Raw genomic sequence first — 17,556 nt, forward strand, 5'->3', positions numbered from 1 at the left:
TCCTTTTTTCTTTAATATTTATTTTCATTTATTCATTTATGTATCATTCATTGCATTGTATAAGCTGTTATTTGTTTTGTTGTTTACTGTATTTATATATTTTATTACTAACCATTTTATTAGCACTTTTGGCTAATGATTGTTCACTGAAGTTATTGTGTTGCAGTGATTTTGTAAAAAACAAAAATACAAACTCGAGCTGAGAATCTTTTGTAGAATCTTTAATCTCTTTGCTACATCCACAGAATACATTTTAATCACTTTAGAAGGAAGCAAAGTAGGATCCGCAGCCCTGTGGAGCAGATACGCAGAGCTTCTATTACGCATATTGTTATGTTGTGCGATCATACATGAATCCGCAGCCGTTCTGCAACAAATCCGGACCTGGTAGGCATTGAAGGACGGCGTTAGATAGTATAATACTCCACTATTCACCACAATGCAGGGCCCCAAAAGTATCCTGCTTAGGCCCCCCAGATGTACAGGGCCGGCCCTGTTCAAAAGACACATGATTTCTCTCATGGTCTGTATTTTGTGGTGCTGTTTAGAGTCCAACAGTGAAAAACTCTTTCCACAAACACATATCAGACTTCTCAACTGTATAAACCTTCAAGTGTTTTTCAGAAATTACGCTGAAGTAAAGTTTTTACATTAAATTAAGTTCTGTCAGGACCACTATCGACAAATACGATGGACAATTAGCATACAGTTTGCATTGGCGGTATGGTTCTGTTCTGGGCAAGAACTCCCTGAGCCTAGCATGGATAAGAGCAGGGAGAGCAGCAATAACTGCGTTTTTATGATAGGGAAAACAAAACAGAACCTGGAGCAATATATATGGATATATTCCATATTTATGGAACCTGGAGCAATATATATGGTCGTATTCCTATAGGAATACGACGCCTGTGATTAGCGTCGTATTCCTATAGGTAGACGTGGATCAGCTGACGTGAGCTTGACTAACGTGACCCGCCAGATCTGACTACGCTTGATTTTTTATTTCAAACAATCACAATTCAACAGGTTTTTTTTTCAAGACAATTTTTTGTTTGTTTATTTCCTATAACTGCATGTACTATCAGAACACAATATAAACAAGTCTTTCTAGTTATCTAAGCATTTCACCAAATTCACAAAGTCAAACTAGATAATGTTCTTTTGGGAGCAACTCCATATTTTGTTCATCTCAAAACATTTACTTAACAGTATTTGATATGAAAATGAAATGTTGCTCACTGTCACAACTTATGATATTTCTTCATGTGACTGAGAAAACGACATGAATGTCTAAAACTCTCTCCACACTCAGTACAGTGGTACGGCTTCTCTCCAGTATGAACTCGCTCATGTGATTTCAGTTGTCCCAACTGAGTGAAACTCTTGTCACAATATGAGCACTTGTGAGGTTTTTCTCCAGTATGAAGTCGCTTATGTAAATTCAGTGTTCCCAACTGAGTGAAACTCTTGTCACAATATGAGCACTTGTAAGGTCTATCTCCAGTATGAACTCGCTCATGTGATTTTAGTTGTCCCAACTGAGTGAAACTCTTGTCACAATATGAGCACTTGTGAGGTCTTTCTCCAGTATGAACTCTTTGGTGCAGTTTCAGTTCACCAGCTCTAGTAAAGCTCTTCCCACAGTCACAACACACATGATCTTTCACTTCATTATGTGTTTTCTGGTGCCGTTTACAACATTCCAGCCGTGAAAAACTCTTTCCACAGAGAGAACACACATAAGGCTTCTCATCTGAATGAACTATGAGGTGTTTTTTCAGATTTAATGATGAATTAAAAACTTTACCACACTGATCACAGTTAAATGGTTTTTCTCCAGAATGAATAAGCAGATGTTGTCTCAAACCTGTTGAATCTTTGAAACTTTTCTCACACTCAGTACAGTAGTACGGCTTCTCTCCAGTATGAACTCGCTCGTGTGATTTCAGAGATTCAGAATGAGTGAAACTCTTGTCACAATATGAGCACTTGTAAGGTTTTTCTCCAGTATGAATTCTTTGGTGCTGTTTAAGATATTCAGATGTAGTATAGCTCTTCCCACAGTCACAACACACATGATCTCTCACTTCATTATGTGTTTTCTGGTGCTGTTTACAACTGTTAAGCCTTGCATAACTCTTTCCACAGAGAGAACATGCATAAGGCTTCTCACCTGAATGAACTAACAGATGTAGTTTTAGATCTGATGGTGAATTAAAACCTTTACCACACTGATCACAGTTAAATGGTTTTCCTCCAGAGTGAACCTGCCGATGAATACTGAGACCTGATGCTTGAGAAAAACTCTTTCCACATTGAAAGCATGGATACGGTTTCTCTCCAGTGTGAATTCTCATGTGTGTGTTAAGGTTTCCTTTTTGACAGAAACTCTTTCCACACCGAGTGCAGGTGTGCAGCTTTTTGGCTTTTGATTCTTGAAATTTAAAGTCATGATGTTCCTCCTTAAATTCCTCCAGTTCTTGTCTTTCTTCTTTCACTTCCATCCGATCTAAAATAAACATAAAATTAGAATCAGTTCAAGTGAACCCTGATTTAATAGCAGAAAGCAACAGATATCAGACATTTGATGTGCCAAAGATTGTTCTGTCATTTTCTTGTTAACATGATCATTAATGTGTTTGACAACTGTTAAAGTCCCCATGAATTCAAAATTGACCATACTTACTTTGTTTGCCTAAATTGATCGTTTTGTGGTGAACAATTCATCCATGCAAGTAAATCCACACAAAAAAATGTTTTGGCTTCGTAATCTTTAATCAAAATCTGAAAATTCCCCTCCCCTCTGCATTGGAGGACCTTCCCTGATGACGTAGGTTTGACGGTTTAGGTGTCTGCTTAACATCCGTAACCACGCCCCTCCAACTGACAGACAGGCTGCCTGTGTGTTTGCGAGCATTGACAGCGTGTGAAAGGAGAGATGGCGAGGAGGTGCATTTTTGGTTGTGGCACTCACGGGTTAGTGAGTTACACGCAGCTATCATAACGGTTAAGGTTGCAGCAGTAATAGCAAATAAAAATTGTTTTATAATTCCAGTTAGTGTTGGCATTGGGACACATCGAGATGCTCGCGAGTGTGAACTTGCTCCTGAGCCGCCACGTCCAGGTGACCATTCGAACCCTCCGCATGTAACGGCTCAAACATGTAAGGTCTGATTCCCCCCGTGACGAAATGATCCTCCTCCTGCTGCAGGAAGGGGACTGCTGGCGGTGTTTCAGGCGGCGAGTAATCCTCAACAACCGATTGTAAACTTGCGTTAAGATCTGCCTCCATTTCTGAACGAAACACCTACTTTTCTAGATCCAATCAGGTGCTAGTTGGAAAAAAAGCCACGCCCACTATTTTGCCTCATTTAGTATTCCGTTTCTCTCGGAAATACGTCACAACACTGGAGAAAAGTCGTTTGCAACTTCCGGTTCACGGGGACTTTAAAGCATAGAAGATTATGATTAAAAGAACATAAAAGATGCTGATTAAAATTATATAAGCATTTCTATAAAAAATGTCATTCAAATACTGCTTCTTATTTCACAGCTACCAAAGCAATCAACAATGAAGAATCAAGAATGGACACCAACCTATTTGTTCCTCAGTATCTTCATGTTTTATTCTGGATGGTTCTGGATAACTCATGTCTTCAATCTCCTCTTTAATAAACTCCATCTTTAACAGTCACGCAGATTTCAGCTGCTACTCCTGGAGTTTGTCCTTCTCTTGTAGGATGATGGGAAAATTCCCAGTATTTATTGGTGAATTGTTGTGGGATGGACACCCGATCTGCCAAATTCAAAGAGAAGTTACTGAATTACTTTACTTACATTTAAATTAATTGAACATGTCTATTTTCTGATAGAAATATAGGGAATTTCCATGCAGTTGCATTTACAAAAAGGTTTGTTTAATGCTTGTCCAACGTCTGAGAGAAATAACAGGACCATCATGTTTAACTGAGCTGCTGAAAAGCCTCTTTAGCCGCGTTTCCACCGCAGGAACTTTCCCCAGGAACTAGGAACTTTGGGATGGTACTCCGTGTGTTTACACCGCAGGAACCAGGGTCTAAATGAAGTTCCGGGTAAAAATCCCCCCCCCCCAGAAAGTCCCTGCTGGCGAGGTAGTACTTTTTCAGAGTTCAGGAACTTTCGGGGTGGGACTTGTGCGCTGAACATGCTGATTGGTTCTTACCTTGTTCTCTCTGCCGGATGGCGCGCGTTCGTCCCATCCATCTCACGGTCATGTCCGCTATAGCTGATAACAAACGTTGTCTACTTTTATATCTAGCATTACGAGCTTTCTGTATACGCTTTGGTATTAGCGTTCGTCTTTTTTCTACTGTTTTGTTAATTACCTCGTTATTAAACCAATAGATCGCACACAAAAGCAGCACAGCTTGAATCTCCTCAATACTTAAAACTCAAAACAAACGCACAGACTGGGAGGAGCAGTCGCACGCAGTTCAACGTCAACATAATCTTCCCGGTACTTTAGTCCACGGTGTAAACGCAGTCAGCAACCGGTCTGGGGCAAAAAAAGTTCCAATGAAAAAAGTTCCTGGGACAAATAGTTCCTGGTAATTGCGGTGGAAACGCGGCTTTTGTCTCCAATAGTTCCCTGTTTCCACCTTATTCACAGGGGGGAGGGAGAAAAAGACGGGAAAAAAATTATTCTATTGTTAAAAATGTTATTGACAACTCATCAATTAAAAATGTACCATCGTGTATTCTGCATAATTGGATGTTTTTAAATAAACACTGACAAAAAACTATTAAAGTTTTAGGGCTGGTTGATATGATATATATAACATTTATAGATTGTTTCCCACACATAGATTAATTCGTGGAGGTGCGGCACAGAATCAACACCGGCCGCCACATATTGCATTTCGTTATTCTTTTTTTCCCCGCTATTTAAAACACGCACCGTATTCGTTCAGCTGCAGTTCCTTTCCCTGCTCTCCCTCCGTCTCTCATGCGTCTCTCTCACATACACACACACACACACCCTCCCCTCCTCACAAGTTCACAAAAGGTTGGTATCTCGTGAACACCTTTACACAATCACACTGTTATGACCCCAGTGTGGGTCATATTGTGTGGGTTCGGTTGTCCTTTGTCACTTGTTTTGTAGGTTGGAGTTGGAGTGAGTGACGTCATGATGACTGATGGTTTACACCTGTGCTAGAGCTGATGCCGGCAAACTAAAGCAGCTCCCTTCAGTCGTGACAGGGTGCTCTCCCCTCGTGCCATTTTGTTGTTGTCTTAGTTATTGTCTTGTTCCCGTCTTATTCTATTCTCTTACTTTATTACTTTTACTTTAATAAATGTTATTCCTTTTTGCATACCATTTTAACATGTCATCTCCTCCTTTGTCGCGGCTTGCGAGCCGGCCGTGACAAATGGGGGCTCGTCCGCTAACTTTTGAAAATTCCTGTTATTTGTTGACATGATTTGGGAAGCGTTTTCGTTGCGTTCGGTTATTTTGTAATGAACTTGGCACAATCATTAACTGAACGTAAAACCGGAAGAATGTTGTTGGTTAACGCTATTGTTTGGGATGTCTTATTCGTCCTTTGGAAGGGAATTTAGGTTGAATTTATTTGTTTTGAGGACATATGTTGCTGTATCCTTAGTTAGCTGTTCTATCCTGTTTCTAAGAGGTAAGTGACTTTGCAAATCTTATCGTGGGGAGAATATTGTTGATGTTCCCTTGTTAGGTGTAGCTGCTTGGTCCCTTTTGGAACAAGTAGGTAATGTAATTTTTGCAGACTGATCTCATGAAATGGCTTATGTATGACACGCCAATTCGTATTTGCATTTTTGGCGTGCTATCAACACGCATAATCGCTTTTCAGCGTGTTTATCAACGCCGTTGACTTAACGTTATATTATGTATAAATATATGACCTACCCCAACCCTGTCCCTAAACCTACCCGTCACTGGGGTTAATACCATTTATGAGTCTTCGCCTACCATCCTAGGAAAAAAAATCTCGCTCCCCAGATGTAGATCTACATTTTGCTTTGTTTCGCTCGGACATTTAACGGCGTGTACATTTGACTTGAAAGTGGCGTGTATGTTTACACAAAGTCATGATGTCATGTTGAATTTTTGAGTGGTGATCGTGAGTAGAGCAGTCGTCTCGGGAGCATGGCCGTGGTATGAGATATCATTTGGAGTTGATCAAGTATCTGTAGCCCAATTGTACAATGACCTTAGTCTTAAAAAGATAGAACAAATTATAAATTATTCAACCCACCCTCTTCATCAGAATTTCTTAAGAAGTAACAGGTCAAGTGGTAGACTACTGCAAAGGAAAATTAGGACCACAAGGTACAGCAATTCTTTTGTGCCTACATTAATTAGCCTGTACAACAATCAGCTAGCATTTAGCTAGTTTATGTATTCACACATGCTTGTCATGTTTCTATAATGTTTGTTGTTTTGTCCGTCTTGTCTGTGTTTTTCTTATGTTTTAACCCCTTAACTGTCACCGTCCCGCTACCGGGATGCCTAACTTTACTTCACTATATTTCTATTAAATCCTAATCTAATTATGACAAATTATATATCGTTGGAAAGGTCAAAGACTTATAAATAGATATTCTACCCCTGTTTTGTGTTACAAATTATGTAGTGAGAGTAATTGACGAATTTATGACAAGAGTGCACCTCAAAAAATCTGCATCATAACAGGAGGTCTGACCTTTGTCACAAAAAGTCGATGCACCCACTTTTAATCATTGAAACTTCTGTTTTTATGCTAAAAGTTCATAATAAAACATATAATCTAGTATTTTTCAATAAAAAATTATAATATAATATTATCCTCTAAAAATTATAATATTATCCTCTAAAATATAATATTATCTTTTTTATCGCCTTTTTTATTATATCACATATTTTAGTAGTTATCATAAATTAGGTATCATTTGAAAGCTTATAAACTCAGAATTCATCCTGTGAAAACCGTTTTATAATTGAACGTTGCGTTACCATAGAAACGGTACTCTAAATTATTTTATCAGGCTCCTCCCCTTTTAGGCATCATTATATTTAATAATTTATGATCAAAACCTTTTCTAATCTTGACAAAACACATATTGTCAGAAAGGTCTGTGTCTCAAGGTTCCAAATTTTGTGACAGAATTGATATTTGGACAGAAATGTATTAATTTGTTAAGGCAGAATGTATACAACTAAATTCAATGGAATTCAATGGCACCCGGTGGCTATTTTTGGTACTACGCCGCCTAAACAAAATCTCATGGGAACTTCAATTTTTGTGATATCAACTTCAAATTTGGAACATAACTTGGTTAGATTTATGGCTTTGATTTTATAGTAATTTTAGACTAAAAAATATTTTGTAAAATATATATTATATAAAATAAAAAATATATAGTACAGTATATTTGATTTACTGTAAATTTAAACTTCCATAACTTTTTCATACTTAAATTTTTTGAAGTGTTCTCACTTCAGCAATAATCTGCTGAGTGTTTTCTTTAAAACAAGACCAAACTTGGATATATTCCAAAGCATTCTTGAATTACAACCATTTAAGTTTGAATAGTGCATTTTAACCCCCATTCTCAAAAAGGGGGGTGACAGCTAAGGGGTTAATGTTTAAATGTTTTAATGCTTTTGTATTTAATGCTTTTGTATCTATGTTTTTATTTGTATGCAGCAGGTTTTTTAACAGTGGAGCGTGTAATGGTGACCACATGAATTTCCTACTTGTGGATAATACAGTTTACCTTGACCTTGACCTTGAGATAGTCGCCAGCGTGCTGGTTGCTTTTCTTGTACCAGTGAGTGCCCTGTGCTTAAAGCCAAGAGTAAAGGAGGAAAGTCTCCTCGCGTTAAACCAGCTGCTCTTGTGGCGCCCGTGTTAAGTCCTGTTAAATTATTGTGGGAAGGATTTCCAAAACTGGGTAATCTTTTAGGAAATGGTGATTATGCACCTTTTATCACCTACGGACATGTGTCGATGATTGGTACAGAGATAAAAATTCCAGTAACAATTTTAAGAGATTCGGGAGCTTCGGAATCTTTTATATTGGAGGATGTGTTGCCATTTTCATTTTTGAGTGACACTGGTACTAGTGTTCTTGTTAGAGGAATTGGGTTGGATGTGGTGTCTGTTCCTTTACACAGAGTAACGTTGTCATCTGAGCTTGTGAGTGGTGAAGTGGTGATTGGAGTACGTCCATCACTGCCCGTGGATGGGGTGGATATAATCATGGGGAATAATTTGGCAGGGCGTAGGGTGTGGCCTGAAACCTTTTCACCTCCTGTCTGTTCCTGCCTGTCTGAGGAAAAATCTGTTCCTCTTTCAGGTCCTGACTAGAGTCACAAGTATTATCCGGAAGTGTTTACTGCATGTGCGGTAACTCGTTCCATGACCTCTGCGCAGCCAAGGGTAACCCCTGATTCTGCTGTAGTTAAACCATTCTCCTTGCCTGATGACTTTTCAGATTCTCCAGGAGCAGCAACTTGATTCTTCTCTCCATCAATTGTTTGAGAGTGTGATGTCTTCTGATGAAATTAGAAATGTTGCTCATGGTTATTTTTTTGCAGGATGGAATGTTGGTGAGAAAATTTATTCCTCATGGTAGTAATTTTGCTGGGGATCCTACCATGCAGGTGGTAGTTCCAGAGAAGTATCGCTCACTGGTATTACACATTTCCCATGATAAACTTGCAGGTCATTTAGGGGTAAAAAAGACCCATCACAGAATCCTTTGTAATTTTTCGGGGCCAAAATTGAAGGATGTGTCACAGTATATCAAGACATGTCATACTTGTCAACTAACAGGCAAACCAAATCAGAAGATCAAACCTGCTCCATTGTTTCCTATTCCTGCTGTCAGTCCGCCATTTGAGCACCTGATTATTGATTGTGTAGGCCCGCTGCCTAGATCAAAGTCGGGTTGCGTTTATTTGCTCACGGTGATGTGTGCCTCTACTCGGTACCCTGCAGCATATCCTCTCCGTATGATCACTGCCAAATCAGTGGTGAAGAGCTTGACTCAGTTCAATTCCATTTTTGGCATTCCGAAGATTGTGCAAAGTGATCAAGGTTCTAATTTCACTTCTCATTTATTTTCTCAGGTCTTGAAACTGCTGCATATTAAGCACAATAAAGCTAGTGCTTATCATTAGGGTTGAGTACCGAAACGCGGTGCCAATAGGGAACCGGTTCCGACGTAAACGGTAGTAACCAGACCGAAAAAGAACGAACATTTCGGTGCCTGAGTCTCTGTGTCATGAGGCGCACACATTCAAAGTCTCTCGCTCTCTCCCTCTCCGCCGTGCGCGCACTATACGGTTTGGAGCACAGTCTGTTCTGTCTCGCATGCGCGCTCTTGCTCGCTCGCTCTAGATTCCGGGAGATTTTAACTAATTTGCGGGCATCAGGGAGCCGTTATCAATACAACAAAACGCTCCAAGGTTTGGCGGCATTTCACGTGTAAAATTACGCATCAGAACGCCCTCTAGGTGTGCCGATTGTCTGAAGCCCATATAGAATCACGCCAATCCATTGGCTGATGGCGCGGACGCTCTTACGTCGTCATATTATATTAGCGCGCGCATCATCTGCTCCTCAGATTTCTCTGCCGAAAAAGGAAGCTTGTCGGCAGCGCGAGGAGTTTGGCAGCGAACGCAGCGTCTCGTTCCCTATTCAGAGAACATGGGTTACACCAGTAACCAGAGACGTTCTCTTTCATATGTTTACTCAAAGCTGCGTAGCTAAGACGCAGTGGGAACGAAATACCAAACTCGCCAAGCTAAGCGCTGCATAAGTAGTACAATGACCAGATAACTTACATGACTGGTTCAAGCAGACAAAACATGGGAACCTGTAGCCATGTCGATATTAGATTACCCTGGTAGTAATCTCTATTAATCTCCAGTATTATTACATTGTTTGATACAATATTGTTTTATTTGATGATATGTAAATGTGAATTTTTATTTTATATTGGTTTATTTATTATTACCATATGTTACTTGTATTTATATTGTGTCCAGTTTGGTCCTGTAAATAAAAGGGTATTATTTTTTGACAAAGTGTGTGCGGTTTCGTTTTCTTAAGTACCGTTTCAAGAACCGTTTAAGCACCGGAACCCTTTAAAAAATACAGAGTAGGTACTGGTATCGGATAAAACCCAACCGATACCGAACCCTACTTATCATGCTCAAAGCCAGGGGGCTTTGGAGCGTTTCCATCAGACGCTGAAGTCTTTATTGCGTTCTTATTGTACAGAGATGGAAGGTGATTGGGAACAAGGATTGCCGTGGTTAATGTTATCAGCACGTGAGGTATGTCAGGAAAGTACTGGGTTTAGTCCCAATGATTTGGTGTTTGGGCACACAGTTCGGGGTCCACTGGCTGTACTCAGAGACCAGGAAATTCATGCCTGGCGATCAGGTGTTGGCTCTGTTACCTGTGGAAGGCTCACCATTTCAAGCTCAGTTTACAGGTCCATATGTGGTAGAAAAACAAGTTATAATCTGATTGCCACTCCAGAGAGAAGAAAGTCCACCCAGTTGTGTCATGTTAATTTGTTGAAGCCCTATTATTGCCGTTCTCACAAGATGTCAGACGATGAGGTGAAACCTGCATTAGTAGTTGAGATAATTTCGCTTGTGGGGGAGGAAATAGATGAGGGAGTTTCTTTTCCAGAGGATACAGTACTATTGGGACTTCTAAAAAATTCAGAGACTCTTAAAAATTCTCCCTGCTTGCTTGTGAATAAACCTGATGGTACTTATCGGTTTTGCACCGACTATCGTAAAATAAATAGAGAAAACCAGATTCATTTCCACTGCCTCGTATTGAGGATTGTGTTGATCGGGTTGGGTCGGCGAAATTTGTAAGCAAGTTCGATCTGCTTAAAGGCTATTGGCAAGTTCCGTTGACCAAAAGAGCTCAAGAGATTTCCACTTTTATTACATCGGAGGGATTATTCTCTTATAACGTTATGAGTTTTGGCCTTAGAAATGCGCCTGCAACCTTTCAGTGGCTTATGAATAGGGTTGTTTCTGGGTTAGAGGGAGTGGCTATCTATCTAAACGATGTAGTAGTTTTCAGTGATTCATGGGAGCAGCACTTGAAGCATATCACAGACCTGTTCTCTCATTTTGAAGAGGCTGGCCTGACCGTCAATCTGGCTAAATGCGAGTTTGCCAAGGCCACTGTGACTTACCTAGGTAAGGTAGTTGGACAGGGATGTGTGCGACCAGTTCGGGCCAAGGTTGAGGCCATTGATCAATTTCCTTCTCCTACTACTAAGGAGGAGTTGATGCGGTTTTGGGGGTTAGTAGGTTACTATCGGGGATTTTGCAGGAATTTTCTACCGTGGTAGCCCCCCTCACTGATCTGTTGAAAGCAAAAGCAGCTTTTGTTTGGACATCTACCTGTCAGGATGCTTTTGAGGCAGCTAAATCACTGCTTACTTCCACTCCTGTGTTGGCAGCGCCTCGTTTTGATCGTTCTTTTCAGGTATGTGTGGATGCTAGCAATGTGGGTGCTGGAGCAGTGTTGTTACAGGCAGGTGAGGAAGGAATTTACCGTCCAGTTAGCTACTTCTCAAAAAAGTTTAATTCGTATCAGTTGAATTATTCTGTGGTTGAGGCATTAGCTTTGATTTGGGCTTTGCAACACTTTGAAGTGTATGTGGGCTCCGTGTCAGACCCATTGGTTGTGTATACGGACCACAATCCACTTGTCTATTTACATTCTTTGCGGTGCCCAAACCAACGATTGACTCGTGCAGTCGTATGCACTTGACATCCGGCATATCAAGGGGACTGACAATGTGGTAGCTGACGCATTGTCTAGAGCTTCTTATTCCTTTTAACTGATTGACTAACTATGTTTTGCTCTACTTGTCTTTCTTAAATTGCTTCCACAGGGCCTGTGGTTGCTGAGGATATTGGAGAGTATTACAGAGTGGTGGGTCTTTCCAGTTTTGGGAGTTATCGGGTGACGGGTTTTCATAAATGTCCACCCCTTAGTTAGTGCCCTACACAGACCGCATATTCTGCATGTGGGAAAAGTGGTACTGGAATTGGTGTAGTAAAAGCTTTACATGAAGCTTTGACTTAAATGAAAACATAACATTGCTGCCTTTGATCAACAACAAATCTAACATAAATGGCCTTTGGTTACTATGGAAGCTATTTCCCGCCATGAATAAAAAATGAGTAATTGTGAGTTTTATCTCAAAATTCAGACTTTTTCTCTCCGCTAAAAGAAAAACACCAGAAAAAAGGTAGAATGTGAGATATAAAATAGGAATTGAGCGAAAAACAGTCTGAAATCTGAGAGAAAAATAAACAATTACCCTTTTATATGTTCAGTTCAATAAATAAGCTTTCATAGGTTCCACATTAGGGGGAAAAACAAAGATGCAGTCTGGCACACATTCTTACCCCTGCCCTCCCACTGTTCTTATCCCTTGTCCTGATCCATCTATGACTCTCTACCTTAACCTATTCTTGTCTCTTACTCAGATGTTTCTCTCTCTGCTTCTCTGTGTTGTTGTGCATCCACGCTTAAAAGCAATTCAAACACTGTTTTTTGTGTGTGTGTATGTCCAAGTAATGTAAAGAACTTCAAAACCTGACCATGGGCCCTATTTTAACGATCTGGGGCCGTATTCACAAAGAATTTTATCTTACCACTAGGAGTACTCCTAAATCGCACTAAAATATTTTAGCTAGGAGTTTAGTTAAAAGTTATTCACAACGCCTTTCAGACCTGCTCTCAGTAAGTAAAAATGACAACGACTAAACTAAGAGTGAGTCTTCGTTGCTATGGATGACGTCACTTCTCATGCACGAGCTTCCTCGCAATGATCACGGTGATTGGTTGTTAGATGACAGGGCCATCATGCGTAACATAACACAGACGCAACAAATCATGGAATTACGACATCTAAATATGTCTGTGTCCTACACAAAATAATAATAGTAATGTCATCGAAATGCATATAATGACATGTTTGTGCAGGCCCCAGTGAAGTGTAATTCTAAAAAGGCAGAGAGAGAGAAAAGTCGTGAAATAAATTAAATCAAGGTAGCCGGGCCTGCTCACATATCGCGTCTTTTGCGCACTCAAGTTCGTTATTTCAAATGTAGGCGCGCGGTATGCACGCTCATAATGGAAGCGACGCGGTCGCGGTGCGACGCGCTCGTTTTTTTCCAAGCGCGTCCGCGCCGCATCGAGATAAATACATCTCAACTTTTCAGAATGCCGCAAGCGCACCGTAGGTCACGTGACAAGAACCAACCGGAGCGCAACCGCCCTATCGCTTTGGAAAAAGGAGAACGCGGCGCGCCTAGCGTTTTCTACGCGTTTTTAGGCGCTATATGTGAATGGTGCCTAATACCCTAATGAAAACCGCCACTTGCCTAAATATTGAAAAAACGACACTTGCATTAAAGTGCGTATGTCAGGTTAAATTTGTAATTATGATTAACACAAAATAGTTAGGGGAAATACACGTTTGACAAGTTGTTGTATTGTTTTGTATGATTTTCGATACCTAAAGGCAGAATATAAGATGAAAAAGTTTGTTATTTTCAGTACTCACTTAAAACTGCTCCTCCGCCCAAACGGATCGCTTGACGTCATAAGAGGGAGACGTCTCCCAGGGCGCTGAGAAAGTGAGTTTGTGAGCTGTGTTGATAATTGTACGAGTGATAGAGCGAGAGAATAAGTGATTAGGACATTTATTTATTTAGTTAGCTATTTAAGTTAGGTAGTTAGTTAGGTATACGCAGGCGTATTTTCACAATGGTGAATTACTGCGTTTGTGCTGGGTGCTAAAACACAGTTAAAACCAGTCACAGAGTCCACTTTTTCCCAAAAAGCAGGTCTGTGTTCCGTGCCTGGGTCAACTTTGTTCGGACCAAACGCGCTGACTTCAGTGCTGCTTCGGTATCCAAGACTTCGGTCATTTGCAGCGCACATTTCTTCCAGTTTTTATGTTTCCACTGTTCGATCGCGCCCGCGTGTCTCTCTCTCGCGTCTCTCTCTCTCTCTCTCTCTCTCACACCAACACCAACAGCCCGCGTATCTAACAGTAGTTCCGCATTAATTAATTTGCACGCGAGTTTTATTTATTTTTATACTCGTGTATTCATGCACCGAACCGTGACGCCCGTACCGTTTCGGTTCAATACGAATACATGTACCGTTCCACCTCTAAGTTATGATATACACCTGCCCAACTCTCCACTGGTTATCTTCACCAGATATTTATGTTTCTTCGATAGGAATTATTTAAATTTCTGTTTGCCTCCTCATCTGTCTCACGCCTGGGAGGCTCAAAAGTGTATGGCTGTGGGGGGATTTTGAGGGGGATTTTGGATCTGCTCAGACTCAAAACTCTCCATTCTTGAATAGAACGTTTGTGGAACATCTCCCTCTTCTGACGTCACTGCTCAGCTGTGTTTTAAAAATATGATCTTGACAGAAATGGCTATAAAGCTTACTGTAGGGTAATTACAGTAATAATTTTAATGATAATTACATTTTCACTCAGACATCTAACCCTTATTTAATATATCTAAAAAAAAAAAATTACTTGACATAGACACTTTAACACTTGCTTGGTTAATTGACATCATATTAGCCTAAATAGACTACTTAAAGCAAGGAAATGTTGCTCCTATTGAAGTAATGTAATAGTTGAATGACGGTGGATTATGAACTCGCCAAAACGGAAAAGAAAGCCCAACTGGACGGTGCATGCGCTACAATCCTTTGTGAATAGGTCTTAGTGAGTTAGGAGTCCTTCTTTTAAGCTGTCCCAGACTTAGGTGCTGCTTTTAGGGCTTCGTGAATTACTCTTTAGGAAAAAAATTAGGAGTCCTAAAGTTAGGAGTGACACGCCCATTATTTTTAGGAGTTGCTCCTAAATTCGCCAGTTAGGAGCTACTTTTAGCCTTAAAATTCTTTGTGAATACGGCCCCTGAAATGCAAGTGTCAAAGCGCAAGCAACTTTGTGGGCGGATCCCGGCGCTGTTGCTATTTTCCCGGCGGGATAAATGCCTCTTGCGCCTGGCGCAAATCTAAAAGGGGTTGGTCTGAAGTAGCTTCATTATTCATAGGTGTGGTTTGGGCGTAACGTGAAATAAACCAATCAGAGCGTCATCCAACATACCCTTTAAGAGCAGGTGCGCATGTTGCATGGCGGATTGCTATTATAATGGCGGATTTACCAGGCGCGCGCCAGGAGCGGATCACAGCCGAGGAGACCGACGTTCTTATCAGGGCAGTGAAAGACTGAGAAGTGACATTGTATGGGGATGGGAGAAACCCACCCAAATCAGCGTTGGTTAAACAGGCGTGGGAGGAAAAAAACCTACATTTTTTTACATCTTCATGGACATCACAATGATTTCCCTCATGTGTTAATATTTTTCCTTGTTATAATGTATGATTTGCAAAAATAAAAACTGCTGCATCTGTGTTGATGAGAGAATCAAAGTGTATGCGCGTTGTGCACCCGCTACATTATGGCCAAGCATGCGCGCTTAAAATAGCATTATGAACAACGCGCCACTGACTTTAGACTAGGTTTTTTCTGGTCAGTGGTGGAATTGTTTTCTGGAACTGCAAAATAGCACTAGGGAATGTTAGCGCCGAATCACGCCTCCTTTTTGCGCCGACCCGCCCAGGGAGCGCAAGTTCATTTCCTAGTTTACCAACGTGCGTCTGTGGAGGGAAAAGCCCGCTTTGCGCGGGTGCAAAATAGGAATGATACATGCTTCAGTGTACAAAGTCATTTGCGCCGGGTGCAAGATAGGGCCCTATGTCTCCGACTGAGAGTGGTATCAGCTATTTCTCAATATTTCACTGATCTGTTATCTAAAACTGCTTATCAGGTGTCTCAATATTTTAATATTGAGTATGAATTTCTGACATGCTGTGTTTAAGCATTTGTAATTGTGTGAAAACACAATTTTAGCATTTTAGAAACTTGTTAATTCACAGAATTTTTGGTCAAAACAACAAGTTTGGTCTTGTTTTAAAGAAAACACTCAGCAGATTATTGCTGAAGTGAAAACACTTCAAAAAATGAAAGTATGAAAAAGTTATGGAAGTTTAAATTTACAGTAAATCAAATATACTGTACTATATATTTTTTATTTTATATAAAATATATATTTTACAAAATATTTTTTACTCTAAAATTACAATAAAATCAAAGCCATATATCTAACCAAGTTATGTTCCAAATTTGAAGTTGATATCACAAAAATTGAAGTTCCCATGAGATTTTGTTTAGGCGGCGTAGTACCAAAAATAGCCACCGGGTGCCATTGAATTCCATTGAATTTAGTTGTATATATTCTGCCTTCACAAATTAATAATTTTCTGTCTAAATATCAATTCTGTCACAAAATTTGGAACCTTGAGACACAGACCTTTCTGACAATGTGTTTTGTCAAGATTAGAAAAGGTTTTGATCATAAATTATGAAATATAATGATGCCCAAAAGGGGAGGAGCCTGATACAATAATTTAGAGTACCGTTTCTATGGTAACGCAACGTTCAATTATAAAACGGTTTTCACAGGATGATTCTGAGCTTTGAGTTTGTAAGCTTTCAAATGATACCTAATTTATGATAACTACTAAAATATGTGATATAATAAAAAAGGCGATAAAAAAGATATTATATTTTAGAGGATAATATATATATATATATTATCATTTTTAGAGGATAATATTATATTATAATTTTTTATTGAAAAATACTAGATTATATGTTTTATGAACTTTTAGCATGAAAACCCAAAGTTTCAATTATTAAAGGTGTGTGCGTCAACTTTTTGTGACAAAGGTCAGAACTCCTGTTATGGTGCAGATTTTTTTGAGGCGCACTCTTGTCAAACAATCATCGGTTACTCTTCTTACATAATTTGTAGCAAAAAACAGCATTCAAATATCTATTTAGCAGACTTAGACCTTTCCAACGATATATAGTTTGTCATGACTAGATTAGGATTTAATAGTAATATAGTCAGGGCCGGATTATCCATAGACGGGATTGGGCGAGTGCCCTGGGAAAAGTCCTCTCCCCCTCTCCCTCTCCCTGTCATTTCCGTCAATAGAACCAAGGTGACCTGCACGCCTGCAGTAGTAGTTTTTTGTGCAGAGTTGACGGAGGGAGAGGGAGAGTGGGAGAGGACTTTTCACGAGTGAAGATATTACAGCGCCGAGTCGAAGTGCTCCCAATAAGTGCTATTCCGCCATACATTATAGTTATCCATTTTACCCGCTTATAAAAAGCGCCACATTTTATTTAGTGTCACCATACTTGGTCGTGTAACTACTCGTGTAACTATATTTAAATAGAGAAAACGTGGATGTGTTTGGTCGCTTTAATTTCATCTCTGTTTGGCCCATATACAATGAATGGGGCTAAGCTAACTGCTCTCAAAGTTCTCCGCCCGACAGAGCGATTACGTGCACGCACTGAGACGAGAGAGGTATGTATCAACTCGTCTTAGATAAG

The 17,556-nt window shown here is 40.0% G+C and overlaps 1 protein-coding gene across 1 annotated transcript in view; it reads right to left on the reverse strand.

Moving 5' to 3' along the window:
• Positions 1–1,232: 1,232 nt before the first annotated feature.
• The window catches only part of LOC130101121 (zinc finger protein 501-like), a 30,794-nt gene continuing 14,470 nt past the window's right edge, over positions 1,233–17,556 (reverse strand). Inside the window, exons 2-3 of the mRNA XM_056266694.1 lie at positions 3,598–3,796; positions 1,233–2,509 (exon numbers count right to left, since the gene is read on the reverse strand). Coding sequence (XP_056122669.1) covers positions 1,242–2,509; positions 3,598–3,682 — 1,353 coding nt within the window. The 5' untranslated portion in view covers positions 3,683–3,796 and the 3' untranslated portion in view covers positions 1,233–1,241. The remainder of the gene's footprint in view (positions 2,510–3,597; positions 3,797–17,556) is intronic.

The sequence above is a fragment of the Rhinichthys klamathensis genome, unplaced genomic scaffold (assembly GCF_029890125.1).
Source record: "Rhinichthys klamathensis goyatoka isolate OS25496 unplaced genomic scaffold, OSU_Roscu_1.1 h1tg000253l_1, whole genome shotgun sequence".
Classification (NCBI taxonomy): Eukaryota; Metazoa; Chordata; class Actinopteri; order Cypriniformes; family Leuciscidae; genus Rhinichthys; species Rhinichthys klamathensis.